Source organism: Ranitomeya variabilis, chromosome 3 (genome assembly GCF_051348905.1).
Source record: "Ranitomeya variabilis isolate aRanVar5 chromosome 3, aRanVar5.hap1, whole genome shotgun sequence".
In the NCBI taxonomy this organism is placed as follows: domain Eukaryota; kingdom Metazoa; phylum Chordata; class Amphibia; order Anura; family Dendrobatidae; genus Ranitomeya; species Ranitomeya variabilis.
Window position 1 is genome coordinate 398,659,551 of NC_135234.1, and position 17,902 is coordinate 398,677,452.

A 17,902-nucleotide genomic window follows, 5' to 3' on the forward strand; every position below is an offset into this window, starting at 1 on the left:
CTGTCCCTGTGGGTGTCACTGTTATATAGGCACCCTGCCTGTCCCTGTGGGTGTCACTGTTATATAGGCACCCTGCCTGTCCCTGTGTGACTGTGTATGTGAGCCCCCCCGGCTGTCACAGTTATGGGAGCTTCTTGACTGTCACTATTATGGAAGTACCCTGGTGTCACTGTTACAGGAACCCCCCGGGCAGTCACAGTTATGGGGGCACCCGTTTATTCTGTGTTATAGGAGGACTCCTGCAGGGCGGCCACTGATAATACGCTGATAGGATAGACGCCTGTGGCCGCTACAGCTGTACACCGATAACCGCCGTCACAGTTCTGTTGACTCTTCCTGCCAGTTACTTTGCCCCGCCCACATAGCACGTGTCAGCATCATGTGACCACAACAGGAAGTGTCGCTAGCGGGCGCTCCGGTAACATGGAGCGGGTGTGGCTGGCGATCTTTGTGCTCGGGATCGTGGTGGTTTGCGGGGAGCCCTTTCAGGATAACAAAGATCCGCTGCCATTGGTGATATGGCACGGAATGGGTAAGATTGTGGGAGTTCTCTGTGGCGCAGGTTCCTCTTCATTACTGCCTTCCTCACCATAACATGTGTTTTCAGGTGACTCTTGCTGCAACCCCTTCAGTATGGGCGGGATTAAGAAGATGGTGGAGCAGCAAGTCCCTGGAATATATGTCCTGTCCCTGAAGATAGGGAACACTATTGCTGAGGTGAGAGGAGTGGTGAGGGTGCCTGTGTGCGCCGCGCCCTGCATTATATGTATGGTGGGTGCTGGTAGGACATGCCGTGTAGCTGGGTGACGGCTCAGGTGTCTTCGCTTCTCATGGTGATGAGTGTGACGGCATCACGATGTCCGATCGTACAGAAGTGGTGGATCTGGGGCAGAGCCCACATGCCCCTTCCAGGACAGCGCCTTCTTATACTGTCTTCACCGGTGTAAAATAAAGGTAAGTGATGCCTCCCCCACCGGCGACATTCCAGCACAGTCAGCTCCTGGGATAGCGAGATGTAATGTCACATGACCGCTGCAGCCAATCAGCAGTCGGCGATGGACAACTTCACTTACACTTTTCTTTAATGAATCTCAGACGTCCAAAGAAGGTGAGCGCACAGCCCATGAGTGGCCGTCGATTGGCTGCAGTGGTCACTTGCCATAAGAATGTCACTGAGGCCTAACAGCACCGTGGCTGGGACAGTGTGCAAGGTGAGTATGTGTTGTTTTACATTGGGGAATGTAGCACGTAAGGAGGGAGTGACTTTGCAGTGTGTGCCCCTTTACAGTGCAATCTGCATCATATACACCACTGCAGGGCCACCGCTGTCCGATTGGTGATCATTGTATGCTACCTAGTGTACAGAGGACCCGTCACATCTCCTGACAGGTCGCTTTCTGTTTATACTCGTATTCCTTATGGAATAAAAATGCCGGAGCGCTTTTTCTTAGAACGTAGATATTCCTCCTGGAAATACATGGGTAAACCGAGACTTAAAAAAAACCTGTCAGATGGTTCAAGGGTAACATGAAATGCCAAAAGGTACTAGTTGGCGTAGATGTTTGCTATGATTTCTGCCATGGTGTATATTTTTGGAAACCTGTTGGGCTTTGGAAGACCCCTACCCCTTCAGGAAGCGACAGCCTCCATCTCTGATGTGAACAGAGCCTTAGACACACTTCTTCTTAAAGTGCAGCGTTCATATGTGCTAGTTATCTACATGATCGCATCTTCTTGACATCATTAAAAAAAAAAAAAGTAAAGAGACCAACAATTAATGCTTAAGTTGGAACTTTACAAACAGATTGCCTGCCTTGAAAAGTGAGCACACTATAACCCTGTATGCTTACTCATAGGGGACTAACCTACCTACTTGGTCATGACTACCTTCCTACCATTTTGTGATGGTGTTTTTTTTTTTTTTTCCAAAAAATATTTGAAAGCTCAAGTGTCTGACTGAAAAAAAAAAAACCTTTCTCCTACATCCACAAAGAACCACTTTAAATCCATTCACCTCATTCCACAATACATACTGCATTCATTATTAAACAGATTTTAGACCTGATGAGGCTGGCAGACTTGCTTTGACCTTACATTCTAGAACGGCTGAATAATCCTTTCTGAAAGCATTTCTGCTGAATAATAACTAGACCTGGACTTAAAAAAATGCTCTTTGTAGTATCCGGAAGATAAATACACTTTGAAAATACATGTCATATTGGATCAGCCTCAGTGGAACTATTTAATAATGTATGCAGTCTACACTGTGAAATCTGGTAACACATACTTTTTAAAGGGAACCTGTTATGTAAAAATAAAAGTAGAGCAGATATGGGATTAATCTGTACTTTAATAGAGTTCTGAAGCCATGGGTCCACTGCACTGAGAGCCTGACTACCGGGAGGAAATTAACTTTATTCCCCCCAGAAGCCTCCAGATTTCAGTCATAAAGGTGCGGCTTCAGTCACCACTCAATACACAGTGAATGATGCATGTGTCCATGCCCTGGCAGGCACTGACACCTGACCCTGTACTGATGCACTGCCATTCTGGCTGTCAGTCAATGCAGAAGAAAGGTTATAACTGCCCACCGCATGTTATGTATCGAGCGATGACTGAAGCCACACCGGCTACTTCTCTGACTGAAAGCCGGAGGCTGCAGGGAAGAATACAATTCATTTCCTCCCTGTAGCCGGGCTTTCAGTGCAATGGCCGCACAGCTTCAGAACACCATTAGTCTGTTCAAACTAAGTCCCACCGCACCGTTCATCATGGTGAGGCCAATTATTTATTTTCCCCTTCTATCTCCACCCCACCTCTTTTTTTTTGATTGACAGCTCTGGCTTCATAGGGCCAGGGAAGGGTGGGAAGATGTATATAAATGACTGGCCATGCCGTGAAGGACCGTGCACCTGTACTTGGTTTAAGAAATCATTCTGTGCTGACAGTCCCTTTTAACCCCATAGCTGCAGGTTAGTAGCAATTTTTTAAATGACAGGTTTCCTTTCTAGTGTGTGAGTAGATCGCACTTCTGACTACAACGATCATCCAAGCTGAGACTTCCACACATAATAAATGACGGTTAGCTAACTTCATACAGGTCTCATGTCTCTACCTAAAAGCGCTTGTTCTCACAAACCCACTTTAGCTTTGTAACATTACTGGTGACACTTTTCCATTTTCTAATACATCATGGAGCCTTTCGCTTGATAAGTGAGCGCTGTCCATTTTCATGATTGCTACGTAACAAAGTAGCCTTTTTCCCAAACTTTACACTTGTTTGCATTTGTCCCCAGGACATGGAGAACAGCTTCTTTCTGAATGTGAATAAACAACTGGAGATGGTTTGTGAGCAGCTGGCAAAGGACCCCGGACTTCAGAATGGTTACAATGGCATGGGTTTCTCACAGGGTGGGCAGTTTCTGTAAGTAATGCTTCTTCAACTTGTAGTGTATTATTTTTGGAATGTGAAGTTTGCCTCCAGGTCCCCTAATGATAAGCAGATCACAAGAGGGCTGGGTTCAGGAACCCTATACCATTATGCCCTAAGATGAGCATGTAAACAACTATACGACACCTTCAAATTTCAGAGACAATCTATGGGTTATGATAAAAATTGACAAAAGATGAAATTGTAAGCTGTTTCTCAAATGTCATTGGCAAATTGGATTATTTCCATTAGTATTACGGCAATGCATGTTTTACTTTCACTTCACTATCGTGAGCTGTGAGATTCTCTTCTCTGGGAGATTCCAACGCTGAGGAGGAAGTGGACTGTATATAGCATCGACATGAAGTGGAGCCTGGTGCCGACATCTTAAAGAATTTTACACATTGCTCCATATAATGGGAGAATATTTCATTTTTCTTACAAATTAATCTAAAGAAAATCAAAATATGGGAAAGTAACTTGCCAGTGTATCTCTAAGCAGTGAATTCTCTAAACAAAAGTCATATTAAAAGTTTCATCCCCCTCCTGCCAGGAGCTTGAATTTATCAAACCATATAATGGCATGTCCCTGTATATCAGGGGTGGGGAATCTGGGGTCATTTATTGCCCGCAATGACCTTTTCTCTGGCCATTGGTTAGAATCTCTGGGATGGCGGTACTCCAATTTCTCCTTGCCTTTCCTTCACTACAGAACACTGCAGCACGTGCCATGAAGGGTTACATCCAGACACTTGCCAGTGCCAGGATGCAGGTTTGTGGATGGAGTTAGCATGCTATGTGCTCCCATCCCCCCCCCCCCCCAAAAAAAAAAAAAAAGCATCCGCAGCCCCATGTCCCCTGTGATGTATATGCCCCATGTCCCCTGTGATGTATAAGCCCCATGTCTCCTGTGATGTATAAGCCCCATGTCTCCTGTGATGTATATGCCCCATGTCCCCTGTGATGTATAAGCCCCATGTCTCCTGTGATGTATAAGCCCCATGTCTCCTGTGATGTATAAGCCCCATGTCTCCTGTGATGTATAAGCCCCATGTCTCCTGTGATGTATAAGCCCCATGTCTCCTGTGATGTATAAGCCCCATGTCTCCTGTGATGTATAAGCCCCATGTCTCCTGTGATGTATAAGCCCCATGTCTCCTGTGATGTATAAGCCCCATGTCTCCTGTGATGTATAAGCCCCATGTCTCCTGTGATGTATAAGCCCCATGTCTCCTGTGATGTATATGCCCCATGTCTCCTGTGATGTATATGCCCCATGTCTCCTGTGATGTATAAGCCCCATGTCTCCTGTGATGTATAAGCCCCATGTCTCCTGTGATGTATATGCCCCATGTCTCCTGTGATGTATAAGCCCCATGTCTCCTGTGATGTATAAGCCCCATGTCTCCTGTGATGTATATGCCCCATGTCTCCTGTGATGTATATGCCCCATGTCTCCTGTGATGTATATGCCCCATGTCTCCTGTGATGTATATGCCCCATGTCTCCTGTGATGTATAAGCCCCATGTCTCCTGTGATGTATAAGCCCCATGTCTCCTGTGATGTATAAGCCCCATGTCTCCTGTGATGTATAAGCCCCATGTCTCCTGTGATGTATAAGCCCCATGTCTCCTGTGATGTATAAGCCCCATGTCTCCTGTGATGTATAAGCCCCATGTCTCCTGTGATGTATAAGCCCCATGTCTCCTGTGATGTATAAGCCCCACGTCCCCTGTGATGTATAAGCCCCACGTCTCCTGTGATGTATAAGCCCCACGTCTCCTGTGATGTATAAGCCCCACGTCTCCTGTGATGTATATGCCCCACGTCTCCTGTGATGTATAAGCCCCACGTCTCCTGTGATGTATATGCCCCATGTCCCCTGTGATGTATAAGCCCCATGTCTCCTGTGATGTATAAGCCCCATGTCTCCTGTGATGTATAAGCCCCATGTCTCCTGTGATGTATAAGCCCCATGTCTCCTGTGATGTATAAGCCCCATGTCTCCTGTGATGTATAAGCCCCATGTCTCCTGTGATGTATAAGCCCCATGTCTCCTGTGATGTATAAGCCCCATGTCTCCTGTGATGTATAAGCCCCATGTCTCCTGTGATGTATAAGCCCCATGTCTCCTGTGATGTATAAGCCCCATGTCTCCTGTGATGTATAAGCCCCATGTCTCCTGTGATGTATAAGCCCCATGTCTCCTGTGATGTATATGCCCCACGTCTCCTGTGATGTATAAGCCCCATGTCTCCTGTGATGTATAAGCCCCACGTCTCCTGTGATGTATAAGCCCCACGTCTCCTGTGATGTATATGCCCCACGTCTCCTGTGATGTATATGCCCCACGTCTCCTGTGATGTATATGCCCCACGTCTCCTGTGATGTATAAGCCCCATGTCTCCTGTGATGTATAAGCCCCACGTCTCCTGTGATGTATAAGCCCCACGTCTCCTGTGATGTATAAGCCCCATGTCTCCTGTGATGTATAAGCCCCACGTCTCCTGTGATGTATAAGCCCCATGTCTCCTGTGATGTATATGCCCCACGTCTCCTGTGATGTATAAGCCCCATGTCTCCTGTGATGTATAAGCCCCACGTCTCCTGTGATGTATAAGCCCCACGTCTCCTGTGATGTATAAGCCCCACGTCTCCTGTGATGTATAAGCCCCATGTCTCCTGTGATGTATAAGCCCCACGTCCCCTGTGATGTATAAGCCCCACGTCTCCTGTGATGTATAAGCCCCACGTCTCCTGTGATGTATAAGCCCCATGTCTCCTGTGATGTATAAGCCCCACGTCTCCTGTGATGTATAAGCCCCATGTCTCCTGTGATGTATAAGCCCCATGTCTCCTGTGATGTATATGCCCCATGTCTCCTGTGATGTATAAGCCCCACGTCTCCTGTGATGTATAAGCCCCATGTCTCCTGTGATGTATAAGCCCCACGTCTCCTGTGATGTATAAGCCCCATGTCTCCTGTGATGTATAAGCCCCACGTCTCCTGTGATGTATAAGCCCCATGTCTCCTGTGATGTATAAGCCCCATGTCTCCTGTGATGTATATGCCCCATGTCTCCTGTGATGTATAAGCCCCACGTCTCCTGTGATGTATAAGCCCCACGTCTCCTGTGATGTATAAGCCCCACGTCTCCTGTGATGTATAAGCCCCATGTCTCCTGTGATGTATAAGCCCCATGTCTCCTGTGATGTATATGCCCCACGTCCCCTGTGATGTATAAGCCCCACGTCTCCTGTGATGTATAAGCCCCACGTCTCCTGTGATGTATATGCCCCATGTCCCCTGTGATGTATAAGCCCCATGTCCCCTGTGATGTATAAGCCCCATGTCTCCTGTGATGTATAAGCCCCATGTCTCCTGTGATGTATAAGCCCCATGTCTCCTGTGATGTATATGCCCCATGTCTCCTGTGATGTATATACTGCATTCCAAATGTCTCCTTTCTCCAGTAAAACCACTGTTACCTGTGTTCAGTGTAGTGATGGGCTTTGATTAGAGCCATATAAGCAGGGATTATTGCCTTACAGGCCTTCAGTAGGTATACTACTGCCACATCCTGAAAACAAAAGTCCTTTTCAGAGCTACATATAGTATTTTCTTTTCCCTATTGATACTGGAAAGTTTGCAGCATATATTGTATACATAATTTTTAAATGCGCAAGGTGTGTATAAGGGAAGGGGAAATAGAAGTGCTGCTAATGGTGCATGCAGAGGCCATAGGCCAGGTGAAAGTGTGCCTGCTGCGGGAGCACAACAAACATGCCCATCCATGAGACCTATCTTCCTGTCACACTTTGCAGAGCGTGAGACACCAATCTTGAAGCCAGAAAAGTGTCAACGGATGCTCGGTTGGATAGCTGATCATGCTTCCAGTATGTTTCCCAGTATAATCCAGTGTCATGGTGCTTAGGCTTTATGAGACTTTGAGTCCTCCTACCTATCAGTTTAAACACAATGTGTATGAGGTCCTCCTTTATGTATAATACAGGATGTATCAGAGTCCCTTCTGCTTTTGGCAATTCTTGTATTGTCCGCATAGGCTTTGTGAGTTTTGAGTCCTTCCTCCATAAATTAAACAGGATGTGCCTGACCATGTCACACACGCCAATATTGCATTTACCAGTGGGTGTAATTTTATTCCTTCTCTGTCATCTACTGTAGTCATAGGCGACTGTGAAATACAGTAAAAGATGGCCCGGCTATTAAGGGGTGGAGGAGGCAATTTTTTAGTTTTTCCTTTTATACAAGTAAAGTATTTCTCAAGTTTACTTTAAGGCCACATGCCGGCGACCCGGTCCGTAGCCCTGGGCGCCCATGTTAAAGGGACGGTCTTTAAAGGGGTTGTGGAAATAAGGAAAGTTCGTGACGCCACCTGTGGTTCTCAGTCAGAGGTGACCGACGCTGCTTAAAGGGGTCCTCTGGGGGCAATGGTGCTGCAGCAAAGATGGTGTCGCTTCCCACAGGTGAAGCGGTGTCCCCAGGGCTCCTGGTGTATTTGGCAGGGATGGTGAATGCCGAAAATAATTGGAGGACACAGGGTTACAGTCTTTACCTGGTTTACTGAGATGGAATTCAGCCTCAGTCCAGGGTACCGGTAACAGGCGTAGCTGGAGTCCAGGCAGCCTGAAGACAGGTGGGAATCCCCTTGACAGGTCAGTTTGGGAGCCTTCCACTATGCGCTGGTCTGTGGTCCCTTGCTGCCTGTAGCTGTCTAACAAGGCCCTCTTTCTTCCCTGTCCAGGGACAGCACCTGCACGGTAGGCAACTTGAGCCTTCTCTTTGGGGTCTCTGTTCACGGTGACTCTGGACTCTTGATTGCTGCTGTACCTCAGGTATTATGTGGGCAAGTCCCTTTTAGTTTCCTGCCCTCCGGTTCTGCTGAGGGGCTTGCAGTCCCCTTCAGCCTCGGGCTCTCGGTACCCGGTTTCTGCGCTCAGCTTAGAGAGGCCCAGTAGCAGTCTTTCTCTAGCTCCTAAGTACCTCTGTGCTCCTTCGCCGTCTGCTACCAACTGTCAACTGTCTGCTTGTCTGCCTAGCAACTGACTCCGCCTCCCGACCAGAGAGAGCAGCTCCCCTCAAGTCAGGTGTAGAGCTCCCCCTTCTGGCCTGGAGTCAGAATATGTTGCATGAAAGGTTACCTGCCAAAGGGATTCCTCCTGTCTCCAGGCATGGCATTACCCTCCCCGAGAGGAAGGCAATACCACTGTGGTACCTGAACTCCTGGGGTGCCACACTCATCACTAGTTGTAATGTATAGTGTTGAACATAGTTTACTGTAGTTTATGTAATTATGTTGGGGTAAGATAGTTAACATTTGGGACTAGCCCATAGCGGGAGGATATTGGTGTTAGGGCAATTGGCTGCTGCCTGTGATCTGTTAGTTGGAGTTTGAGTTTAGAGTGTAACGTGGCACTCGTGTTGACTAATGCTCATTTTTATCCAGTACATGGAAATCCACACAAGATGTTTCAGCCCATCTTAGGTTTTTGTCAATTGTGGAGCAACATTATAAATAAAATTACATCATAATCATTAACATAGGCAGAACATACGCAAACATACAAATACATTTTTGTTGATCACCCATGACTGCACCGTGAGAGAGGGGATCTGCCCACCAAGGACAGGAAACCTACAGGCTAAAAAGGCAGCACCTCTCCCAGGCATCAGTTGGTTTCCTGTCCTTGATGAGGGAATCTAGTACATGCTTCCTGTGATTCTTAGTAGAAATAAGTTTCTTTCCCAGACCTGGCCGGCTGAAGCAGGGATCCCGTCTTTACCTTGGCCAGTGCAGGATTTCTGTAAGGGACACCATGGGTACAAGGGGTCTTTCACTCTTGCAGACACAAGGTGAGCTGTATCCCCTGACTGGTGATGGACGGCTCTGGTGTGGCTCAGGGGTCAGCAAGCGTTTGCAGTGCCTGACCTGTCCTGGATACCCTCCCCGCAACTATGTGTAGTGTGACTGAAGCTGGAAATGTCGTGCTCCTGGATGACTAGGCTAGGAGGCGGTTGGTATGACGAGGCGGTTGGTATGACGAGGCTGGTGATGCAGCCGAAGTCATAGTAAGAACGTGCCCAGAGAGCGATCACACCAGACAGAAAGACACACTGGAGGGTGTGTGGATGATGCGGGGGAGGCACTCTGTCTGAGGGGGTCATGTGGATGACGATGCCAAGATGCTTGTCAAAGATGGACTCGAGCCCATGTGACTCGGAGACTGGGTTACTGAGGAGCACATAAGCCAGTATAAAGGTAAGCTGGCACCTCTGCTCAGGGCTTCCTAGCTCACATGTCCTCTTTAGCATTATGGAGACAGATTTGGAGCAGCAGCAGCTTGCGAAGCCCCGGGAGTGAGTGGAGCGGATGCGTCCCCTTGTCGGTGGATGGGGCAGCTGGTTCACAGAGAGACGGGGGTAGCCAAGAGAGCAGATCCAGTCAACTTCCAGGGATGATGTCGTGGCTGAGACGTGTCCTTCCTTTAAACTGGTATCATTTCATTGCGTCAAGGTGGTAAGTGATCTTCGTGAAAGTTCACTTGGTAATGTAGTTTCACCTTCTTTCTTGTGATTATTTTTTTTTTGCCAAGGAAAGAAGTGTGTGTGACCAAAGCCAATCAGAAGAAATGTGCTTTGTGTAAAACCTTATTGCCAGACTCCTGTCAGAAGATGCTCTGTCAATTCTGTATAGAGCAGACAGTAATGGAAGAGACCCCCTAGCTGTACTATCAACTCAAGGGCCATCATAGAAGCAGAGATTAAGGAGTCCCTTATATCCCTCTCTGAGAACTACAGAAGGGAAGAGAGATAAATGGGTTAGGGAGGTCTCCCCGGCATCAGACATTTCCTCTAAATCGGATTACGGTTATGACTCGGGTGGTTCCTCCTCGTCAACCTTATCTTCAGATAGTGAAGCAGGGTGCCGTTGTTACCCACAAGAAGAGGTGGATAGGCTGGTAAAATCAATCAGATCCATTATGGGCGTTATGGACAGTAGCCCTGAGAAATCAGTGCAGGATATACTGTTTTAAGGCCTAGATCAGAGGTAACGAAGATCCTTCCTTTAGAATGAAGGAATCCAGGCTTTAGTGCAGTGGGAATGGAAGAGGCCAAAAAGGAGGGGCTCTCTGCCCCCTTCTTTCAAGAGAAAGTACCCCTTTGATGAGCTGTCTTTGTCGTTATGGGACAAAGCCCCCTAAACTGGATGTTACAATGACTAAGGTTTCTAAAAGCGCTTCTCTGCCCTTTGATATGGGGGCACTGAGAGATCGACTGGATAGGAAAGCGGACACCTTTCGTAAGGGGACGTGGGAGACATCAGTGGGGGAGCTCTGAATCCGTTAAATCTGCAATAAAATTGCTTTTTCATGGTTGTTTCTGGTGGTAGCCCCTAGGGTCTTCACGAACATTGATGCGGAAGTAATGGCTCATCTCTGGGGGAAAAATGTCTTAATCATCCAATATCTGTATAATTTCCTGATGGTAGGCAAGTCAGTTCATAAATGTAGAAATCAAGAGGTGATGGCTACCCTAGTGGGCCTGGGCTGCTTACTGAATCTAAGAAAATTCAGATCAGTACCCCCTGAAGAATCAGGAGTTTATGTGGCTTATGTTGAACTTGGAAGTATCTATTCCCAATTTCTAAAATAGAAAAGATCCAGTTCCAGGTGTAAAAAGGTTCCCTCCATGTCCCTTGGGAGTGCAACGTCCCTCTTGGGTACTTTGACATAGTGCTTTTCCGGCAGTTCTGTGGGCCCAGTTTCATTCCTGAATTTTGCAGAGGGATGTGTTGTACAACTTATTTTCCCTTGGGAGAGGGGTTGGGTGTTCACCTGGAAGGCAGAATGACTCTATCCCCACAAGCAGTACAATCCCTTCTGTGGTGGTTAAATGGATCAAACCTGTCCGGAGAGTTCCCTCGGTTGTGGCTATCACACGAATTGTGACCACAAATGCGATCCCCATGAGGTGGGGGGCTCATCTAGTAAGGGAGGTGGTCCAAGGGGCCTGGACCGGTAGTGAAAAAGCACGGTCATCAAATGCAAATTAGTTGCTGGTGGTGGAGCATACTGAAAGTAAATTCCTTGTACCCCTACACAAGGCCAGCATGTCAGGATCCTCTTGGACAATTCATTCATTGCCTTATTTAAATCGCCAGGGAGAACCTGTTTCTAGCGGAGGGTCATCTCCTCTTACCTTGTGTGATTTTACGCTGAGTTAAATAGAAGCACAATGGACATGAGTCTTCTATAAATAACATTCACTGTGCTTGTAATATACAACGCAGCACAAATGTGGTGCTTCCAAAACTCTGCTATAACTGATAATGGGCACGCAACCTAACTTGTTTGAATTAGGCAATTGAGTGTCCTTTCACCTTAAAATGAAATGGAAGCGGCAATGAAGTATCACTGCATCTAATAGTGAATACATTATATCCCAATGGTTTGAACAGGGACTACGAAATCAATCGCATTACGTGAATTTAATTGCCGGTTTTCCTCTCTAAACTTTTTATTCTCTTAACATCCCAGATATGTTGATTGAATATGCTTTCTCTCTCCATGAAGTCATACTACATGTTAGTGGACATCAAAATACACTTTTTTGTGGAATTGGAAAATGTATCACTTCTATAAAATCTTTTTTAAACCTGTGAAATAAATGGAAAACCGTATTGATTTATACATTAGAGATATTTAATAATGATTAAATATTAAGTGTATAATTTTTTTTATTTTTTTTTTGGGATACATTTTGTTCACATTTATAAAGATTCAATATATGTATTTGGAGTTTGACAGTGATTTGTTTTATATGTCTGCAGTCTATTCATACTACCACCTACATTAATGAGTTATGATTTCCTTGGTTTTGAGAATATATATATATATATATATATATATATATATATATATATATATATCTATATACTATTCTCACACACACACACCCACACCCACACACCCCCTTCAAGTAAATCAAACTTCTGTGAAATCAAACTGTCCACTTAGGAAGCAACTCTGTTTGACAATCAATTTCACATGCTGTTGTGCAAATGGAATAGACAACAGATGGAAATTGTTGGCAATTATCAAGGCACACTCAATAAAGGAGTGGTTCTGCAGGTGGGGACCACAGACCACATCTCAGTACCAATGCTTTCTGGCTGATGTTTTGGTCACTTTTGAATGTTGGTTGTGCTTTCACACTTGTGATAGCATGAGACGCACTCTACAACCCACACAAGTGGCTCAGGTAGTGCAGCTCATCCAGGATGGAACATTAATACGAGCTGTGGCAAAAAGGTGTGCTGTGTCTGTCGCTGTAGTGTTCAGAGGCTGGAGGTGCTACCAGGAGACTGGCCAGTACACCAGGAGATGTAGAGGGGGGCCTTGGGAGGGCAACAACCCAGCAGCAGGACTGCTACCTCAGCCTTTGTGCAAGAAGGAACAGGAGGAGCACTGCCAGAGCCCTGCAAAATGACCTCCAGCAGGTCACAAATGTGCATGTGTCTGCACAAATGGTTAGAAACCGACTCCATAAGAATGGTCTGAGTGCCCAACGTCCAAAGATGGGGGTTGTGCTTACAGCCCAACACCATGCAGGACGATTGGCACTTGCCACAGAACACCAGGATTGGCAAATTCGCCACTGGTGCCCTGTGCTCTCCACAGATGAAAGCAGGTTCACACTGAGCACCTGTGACATACATGACAGAGTCTGGAGGCGCCGTGGAGAGTCATCTGCCTGCAACATCCTTCAGCATGACCGGTTTGGCAGTGGGTCAGTAATGGTGTGGGGTGGCATTTCTTTGGAGGGCCTCCATGTGCTCGCCAGAGGTAGCCTGTCTGCCATTAGGTACCGAGATGATATCCTCAGACCCCTTGTGAGACCATATGCTGGTGCGGTTGGCCCTGGGTTCCTCCTAATGCAGGACAATGCCAGACCTCATATGGCTGGAGTGTCAGCAGTTCCTGCAAGATGAAGGCATTGAAGCTATGGACTGGCTCGCCCATTCCCAAGACCTGAATCCGATTGAGCACATCTGGGACATCATGTCTCGCACCATCCACCAACGTCACGTTGCACCACAGACTGTCCGGGAGTTGGCGGATGCTTTAGTCCAGGTCTGGGTGGAGATTCTTCAGGACACCATCCGCCGCCTCATCAGGAGCATGTCCAAGTGTTGTAGGGAGGTCATACAGGTACGTGGAGGCCACACAAACACATACACACTATTGAGCATCATTTCCTTGTCTTGAGGACAGCTGCCGAAATACTCATTGCTCCCCGCGGCTGGGACTATGGGCGTGAAGAGCAGTAAGTATTAATTTCTATTTAATAGCAGGGACACTGTTAGCTGCAGCTGCCGGCTTCCAGCAGCGGCTGGGCGATCATGTGTGCCCGCTACTAAAGAGTGAATATTCACTGCTGCCCACACCCATGGGCATGGGGAGCAGTGAATATTCATTCTCTTTAGTAGAGGGCACATGTGATCGCCCAGCCGCTTGCAGGAAGCCAGCAGCTTCGGCTAACAGTGTGTCTGCTCTTACAGAAAAATGAATATTTATTGCTCCCCATGCCCATAGTCTCTCCTAAGTCTCGGCATCGGCTTCACTGTATAGGTGGGAGGAATTATGTGGGTGGGGAGCAGTGAATATTCATTTATCTTTAACAGCGGGCATGGGTGTTAGCTGCAGCAGCCGGCTCCTGTCCGTGACTCTCTCGTCCGCTGCTACCGCTCCCCCACCTCCCCATCCACAGCAGGTATATCCAGACTATAAAACGCACCCCCTATTTTTCTCCAAATGTTTGATGTAAAAAGTGCATCTCATATCAGTTAGATTGCAAAAAAATAAAAACATAGTGGCACTCACTGTTCCTATTAAAGTTCAACACTTTATTCAAGACATCACGTTAAAATTGGCCATGGGAGATTAAAGCACATCAGTCCGTCCCATGTGCTTTACTCTCCCCTGCTAGCAGTTGTAATAAAATGTTGGATTTGAATAGGAACGGTAAGTCCCACCGTGTTTTTTTTCTTTTCTTGCAACTTCCATTGACTTGATTAGTTGAGTACGCGGTACCTCTAGGCTTGATTGCTCTGTCCAATTACGATTATTTACGGAAACACATAGGTTTTTGGTGCCGGCTAAAATTTTCTTTGTTCGTGAGTTATTTATGTTTGACCAAATATAGCAGGGTGATTTTCAAGTTGATAATTTTGTGCGCCCCACCCCGAGCGATGGTGTAAATATCCAAATGGCCCCTTGCTGAAAAAAGGTTCCCCAAACTGTCTGTATAATATGAGGCATAGAAAAGAGGAGGATACAATGGGTTAATCTGCAAAAGGTCATGACTACATTTTAATTGGTTAACCCCTGCACGACCTTGGAGGTATAGGTACTGAAGCCCTGCTATGTGCCTCAAAAGTGATTGGACGATTGCAGCTTCAAGTTTCCTAAGGGTATGTGTCCACGTTCAGGATTTGGTCAGGATTTTTCATCAGTATTTGTAAGCCAAAACCAGGAGTGGGTGATAAATGCAGAAGTGGTGCATATGTTTCTATTATACTTTTCCTCTAATTGTTCCACTCCTGGTTTTGGCTTACAAATACTGATGAAAAATCCTGACCAAATCCTGATGCAATCCTGAACGTGGACACATACCCTTAGGCTACTTTCACACTGATCCGTCGGTACGGGCCCGTCGCAATGCGTCGGGCCAACATACCGACGGACGCTGTGAAATAACTGCAAGACGTGGGCAGCGGATGCAGTTTTACAACGCATCCGCTGCCCATTCTGCGGTCCGGGGAGGAGGGGGCGGAGTTTCGGCCGCACATGCGCCGTCGAAAATGGCGGACGTGATGCACAAAAATGTTACATGGAACTTTTTTTTGTGCCGACGGTCCGCCAAAACACGACGCATCCGTCGCACAACGGATGCGACGTGTGGCAATCTGTCGCAATGCGTCGCTAATGCAAGTCTATGGAGAAAAAACGCATCCTGCGGGCAACTTTGCAGAATGCGTTTTTTCTCCAAAACGACGCATTGCGACGTGCAGCGCCCAACGCTAGTGTGAAAGTAGCCTAAGGGGACTATTGAGGCAAGTAAAAATAAGTTTTCTTTTTGTTTTTTTGAACACACAAGTTCAAGTCCCCCCCCCCCCCCTTCCTTGGTCTGAATTTAAGTGCATTTTTAAAAATGTATCAATTTAAAAAAAAAATCAAGAAAAACTAAATTTGTTTTGGCAATACTTCCAATTCTTTGCCCTGGTATAACTTTGCACTGGGCTAATCTCTGGTTATATGCATTATCTATAAGAAGTGTTACCCACCAGCATAGCGTGTTATTTCTCAATTTAGGACAATATTTGCTGTAATATTAAAATGTAAAAACAATCCGATCTGTAAACTGCGTAACGAGTAAATAATTGAAACGCAAGAATTACTTTTTTTTTTTTTTTTCCCCCTACACAACATTGCAATAACAGGCGATCAAAACATTGTATATACTCCAAAATGGTATTAATAAAAACATCAACTCTTCATGGAAAAAGAGTAAACCCTCACCCAGCTCCAGATCACAAAAATATGAAGATGCTACGAGTCTCTGAAACCGGCGACATAAGCAAAATTATTATTATTTTTTTTTAACTTTGGATTTCCTTTTTTACCACTTAAATGAAAAAGAACCTATACATGTTTGGTATCTGCGTACTTGTACTGACCTGAAGAATCATAGTGGCAGGTCAGTTTTAGCATTAAGTGAACATGGTAATTAACAAAAAAGAAAAGTGGAATTGCAATTATTTTTGCAATTTTGCTGCACTTGGAATGTTTTTTCCCATTTTCCAGTACGCTATATGGTAAATTCAAAGGTACAACTTGTCCCGCAAAAAACCAAGCTCCCATATTGATGGAAAAATTAAAGAAAGTCATGGCTCTGGGAAGGACGGGACTAAAAACAAAAGCACAATAGCGGAAAATTTGCTAGGTGGTGAAGGGGTTAACCTGCAAGAAAGGGGATCTGCAGTTGGAGCCCATAACTACATCTAAAGGCGTTTGAGTCTTGCCTACATACTATACACAAACATCGAAAAGAGGTTGTGACCGGATTTGGCTGAGTTGCTGCTTGTAGTCTCCTCCTGTTGCGCCATAATACACAGGATCCCATCTCACATTGCATCTTTAGAATAACTCAGCATGGCTTAAGAGCAATAGAAGCACTAATCTCCCCTGCTGAATTTGCCCAGTCTTCCCCCTACACATTTGTATCTCCCAGCTCAGAAGCAGGAACTCTTTCATAGCTGTCAAAATAGGACCCCATCAGTCTCCCCTTCTTACAGGGCCGGAGTTCTTATTACCAAATTAGTTAGGATTTTTTTTTTAACGTTTTTCTAATGTATACTGTACGTCTGTTTTTTATTTTTTGTCTTCTTGCATAATGAAGTTTCCCAGGAGGCTATGGGTCCTCTTGAAAGGCTTTGTCCAGTCCCTTTTAAATTTTCACCTAAAGCTTATAACTCAATAAAATAAACTATTATTTTCCTTGCTTGTGTCCTGACCTCCAGTGATGTTTCGACATGGACAAGTAACTAATAATCTGTACCAGACACGACACTGCAACTGCTGTGGTCGCATATCTGTGGCGAAATATCATCACTGGTGGCAGAGATACAAAGACCGGCAGGCGACCCAGAAAGCCTCCCAAGAACGTGAGTATTAGGCTACTTTCACACTAGCGTCGGGAACAACCCGTCACTGTGCGTCGGGCCGCCGTTCCCGACGCTAGCGTGGTCTCCGCCGCACAACGGGGGCAGCGGATGCATTTTTCCCACGCATCCGCTGCCCCATTGTGAGGTGCGGGGAGGTGGGGGCGGAGTTCCGGCCGCGCATGCGCGGTCGGAAAAAGCGGACCGTCGGGAGCAAAAAACGTTACATGTAACGTTTTTTTTCCCGACGGTCCGCTAACACACGCCCAAGCGTCGCAAAACGGACGCGACGTTTTGCAATGCGTCGCTAATGCGTCGCTAATGTTAGTCTATGACGAAAAAACGTATCCAGCAAGAACTTTTGCTGGATGCGTATTTTCGGCAAAACGACGCATTTGCGACGTATTGCAGTTAACGCTAGTGTGAAAGTAGCCTTACTCACTTTACTTTATACACTGAGCTTTTGGATAAAATATTCCAACGTGCTGGACAGCCATTTTTGAAGTCACTGATCCTTCTGAGATCTACCAACAATCCAATTTCTATGTAGAATAAAGATCTAACTTGTTGGACTTATCACAATGATATGCAGCCACAAACCTCCCTGTTTGATGCTTATCTTCACCTCCCTTTTTGTGGATCTGCAGGCTCATCTGAGCCACATTTGTGCTCCTGGTGAGTTTTGGCTGATAACTCAGTCAGATGACCACTCTAAAATAGTTTTTC

General features: G+C 46.1%; 1 protein-coding gene across 1 annotated transcript in view; it reads left to right on the forward strand.

Moving 5' to 3' along the window:
* Positions 1-375: 375 nt before the first annotated feature.
* Positions 376-17,902, forward strand: part of PPT1 (palmitoyl-protein thioesterase 1) — a 47,632-nt gene continuing 30,105 nt past the window's right edge. The window contains exons 1-3 of the mRNA XM_077296159.1: positions 376-532; positions 608-717; positions 3,297-3,424. Coding sequence (XP_077152274.1) covers positions 424-532; positions 608-717; positions 3,297-3,424 — 347 coding nt within the window. The 5' untranslated portion in view covers positions 376-423. The remainder of the gene's footprint in view (positions 533-607; positions 718-3,296; positions 3,425-17,902) is intronic.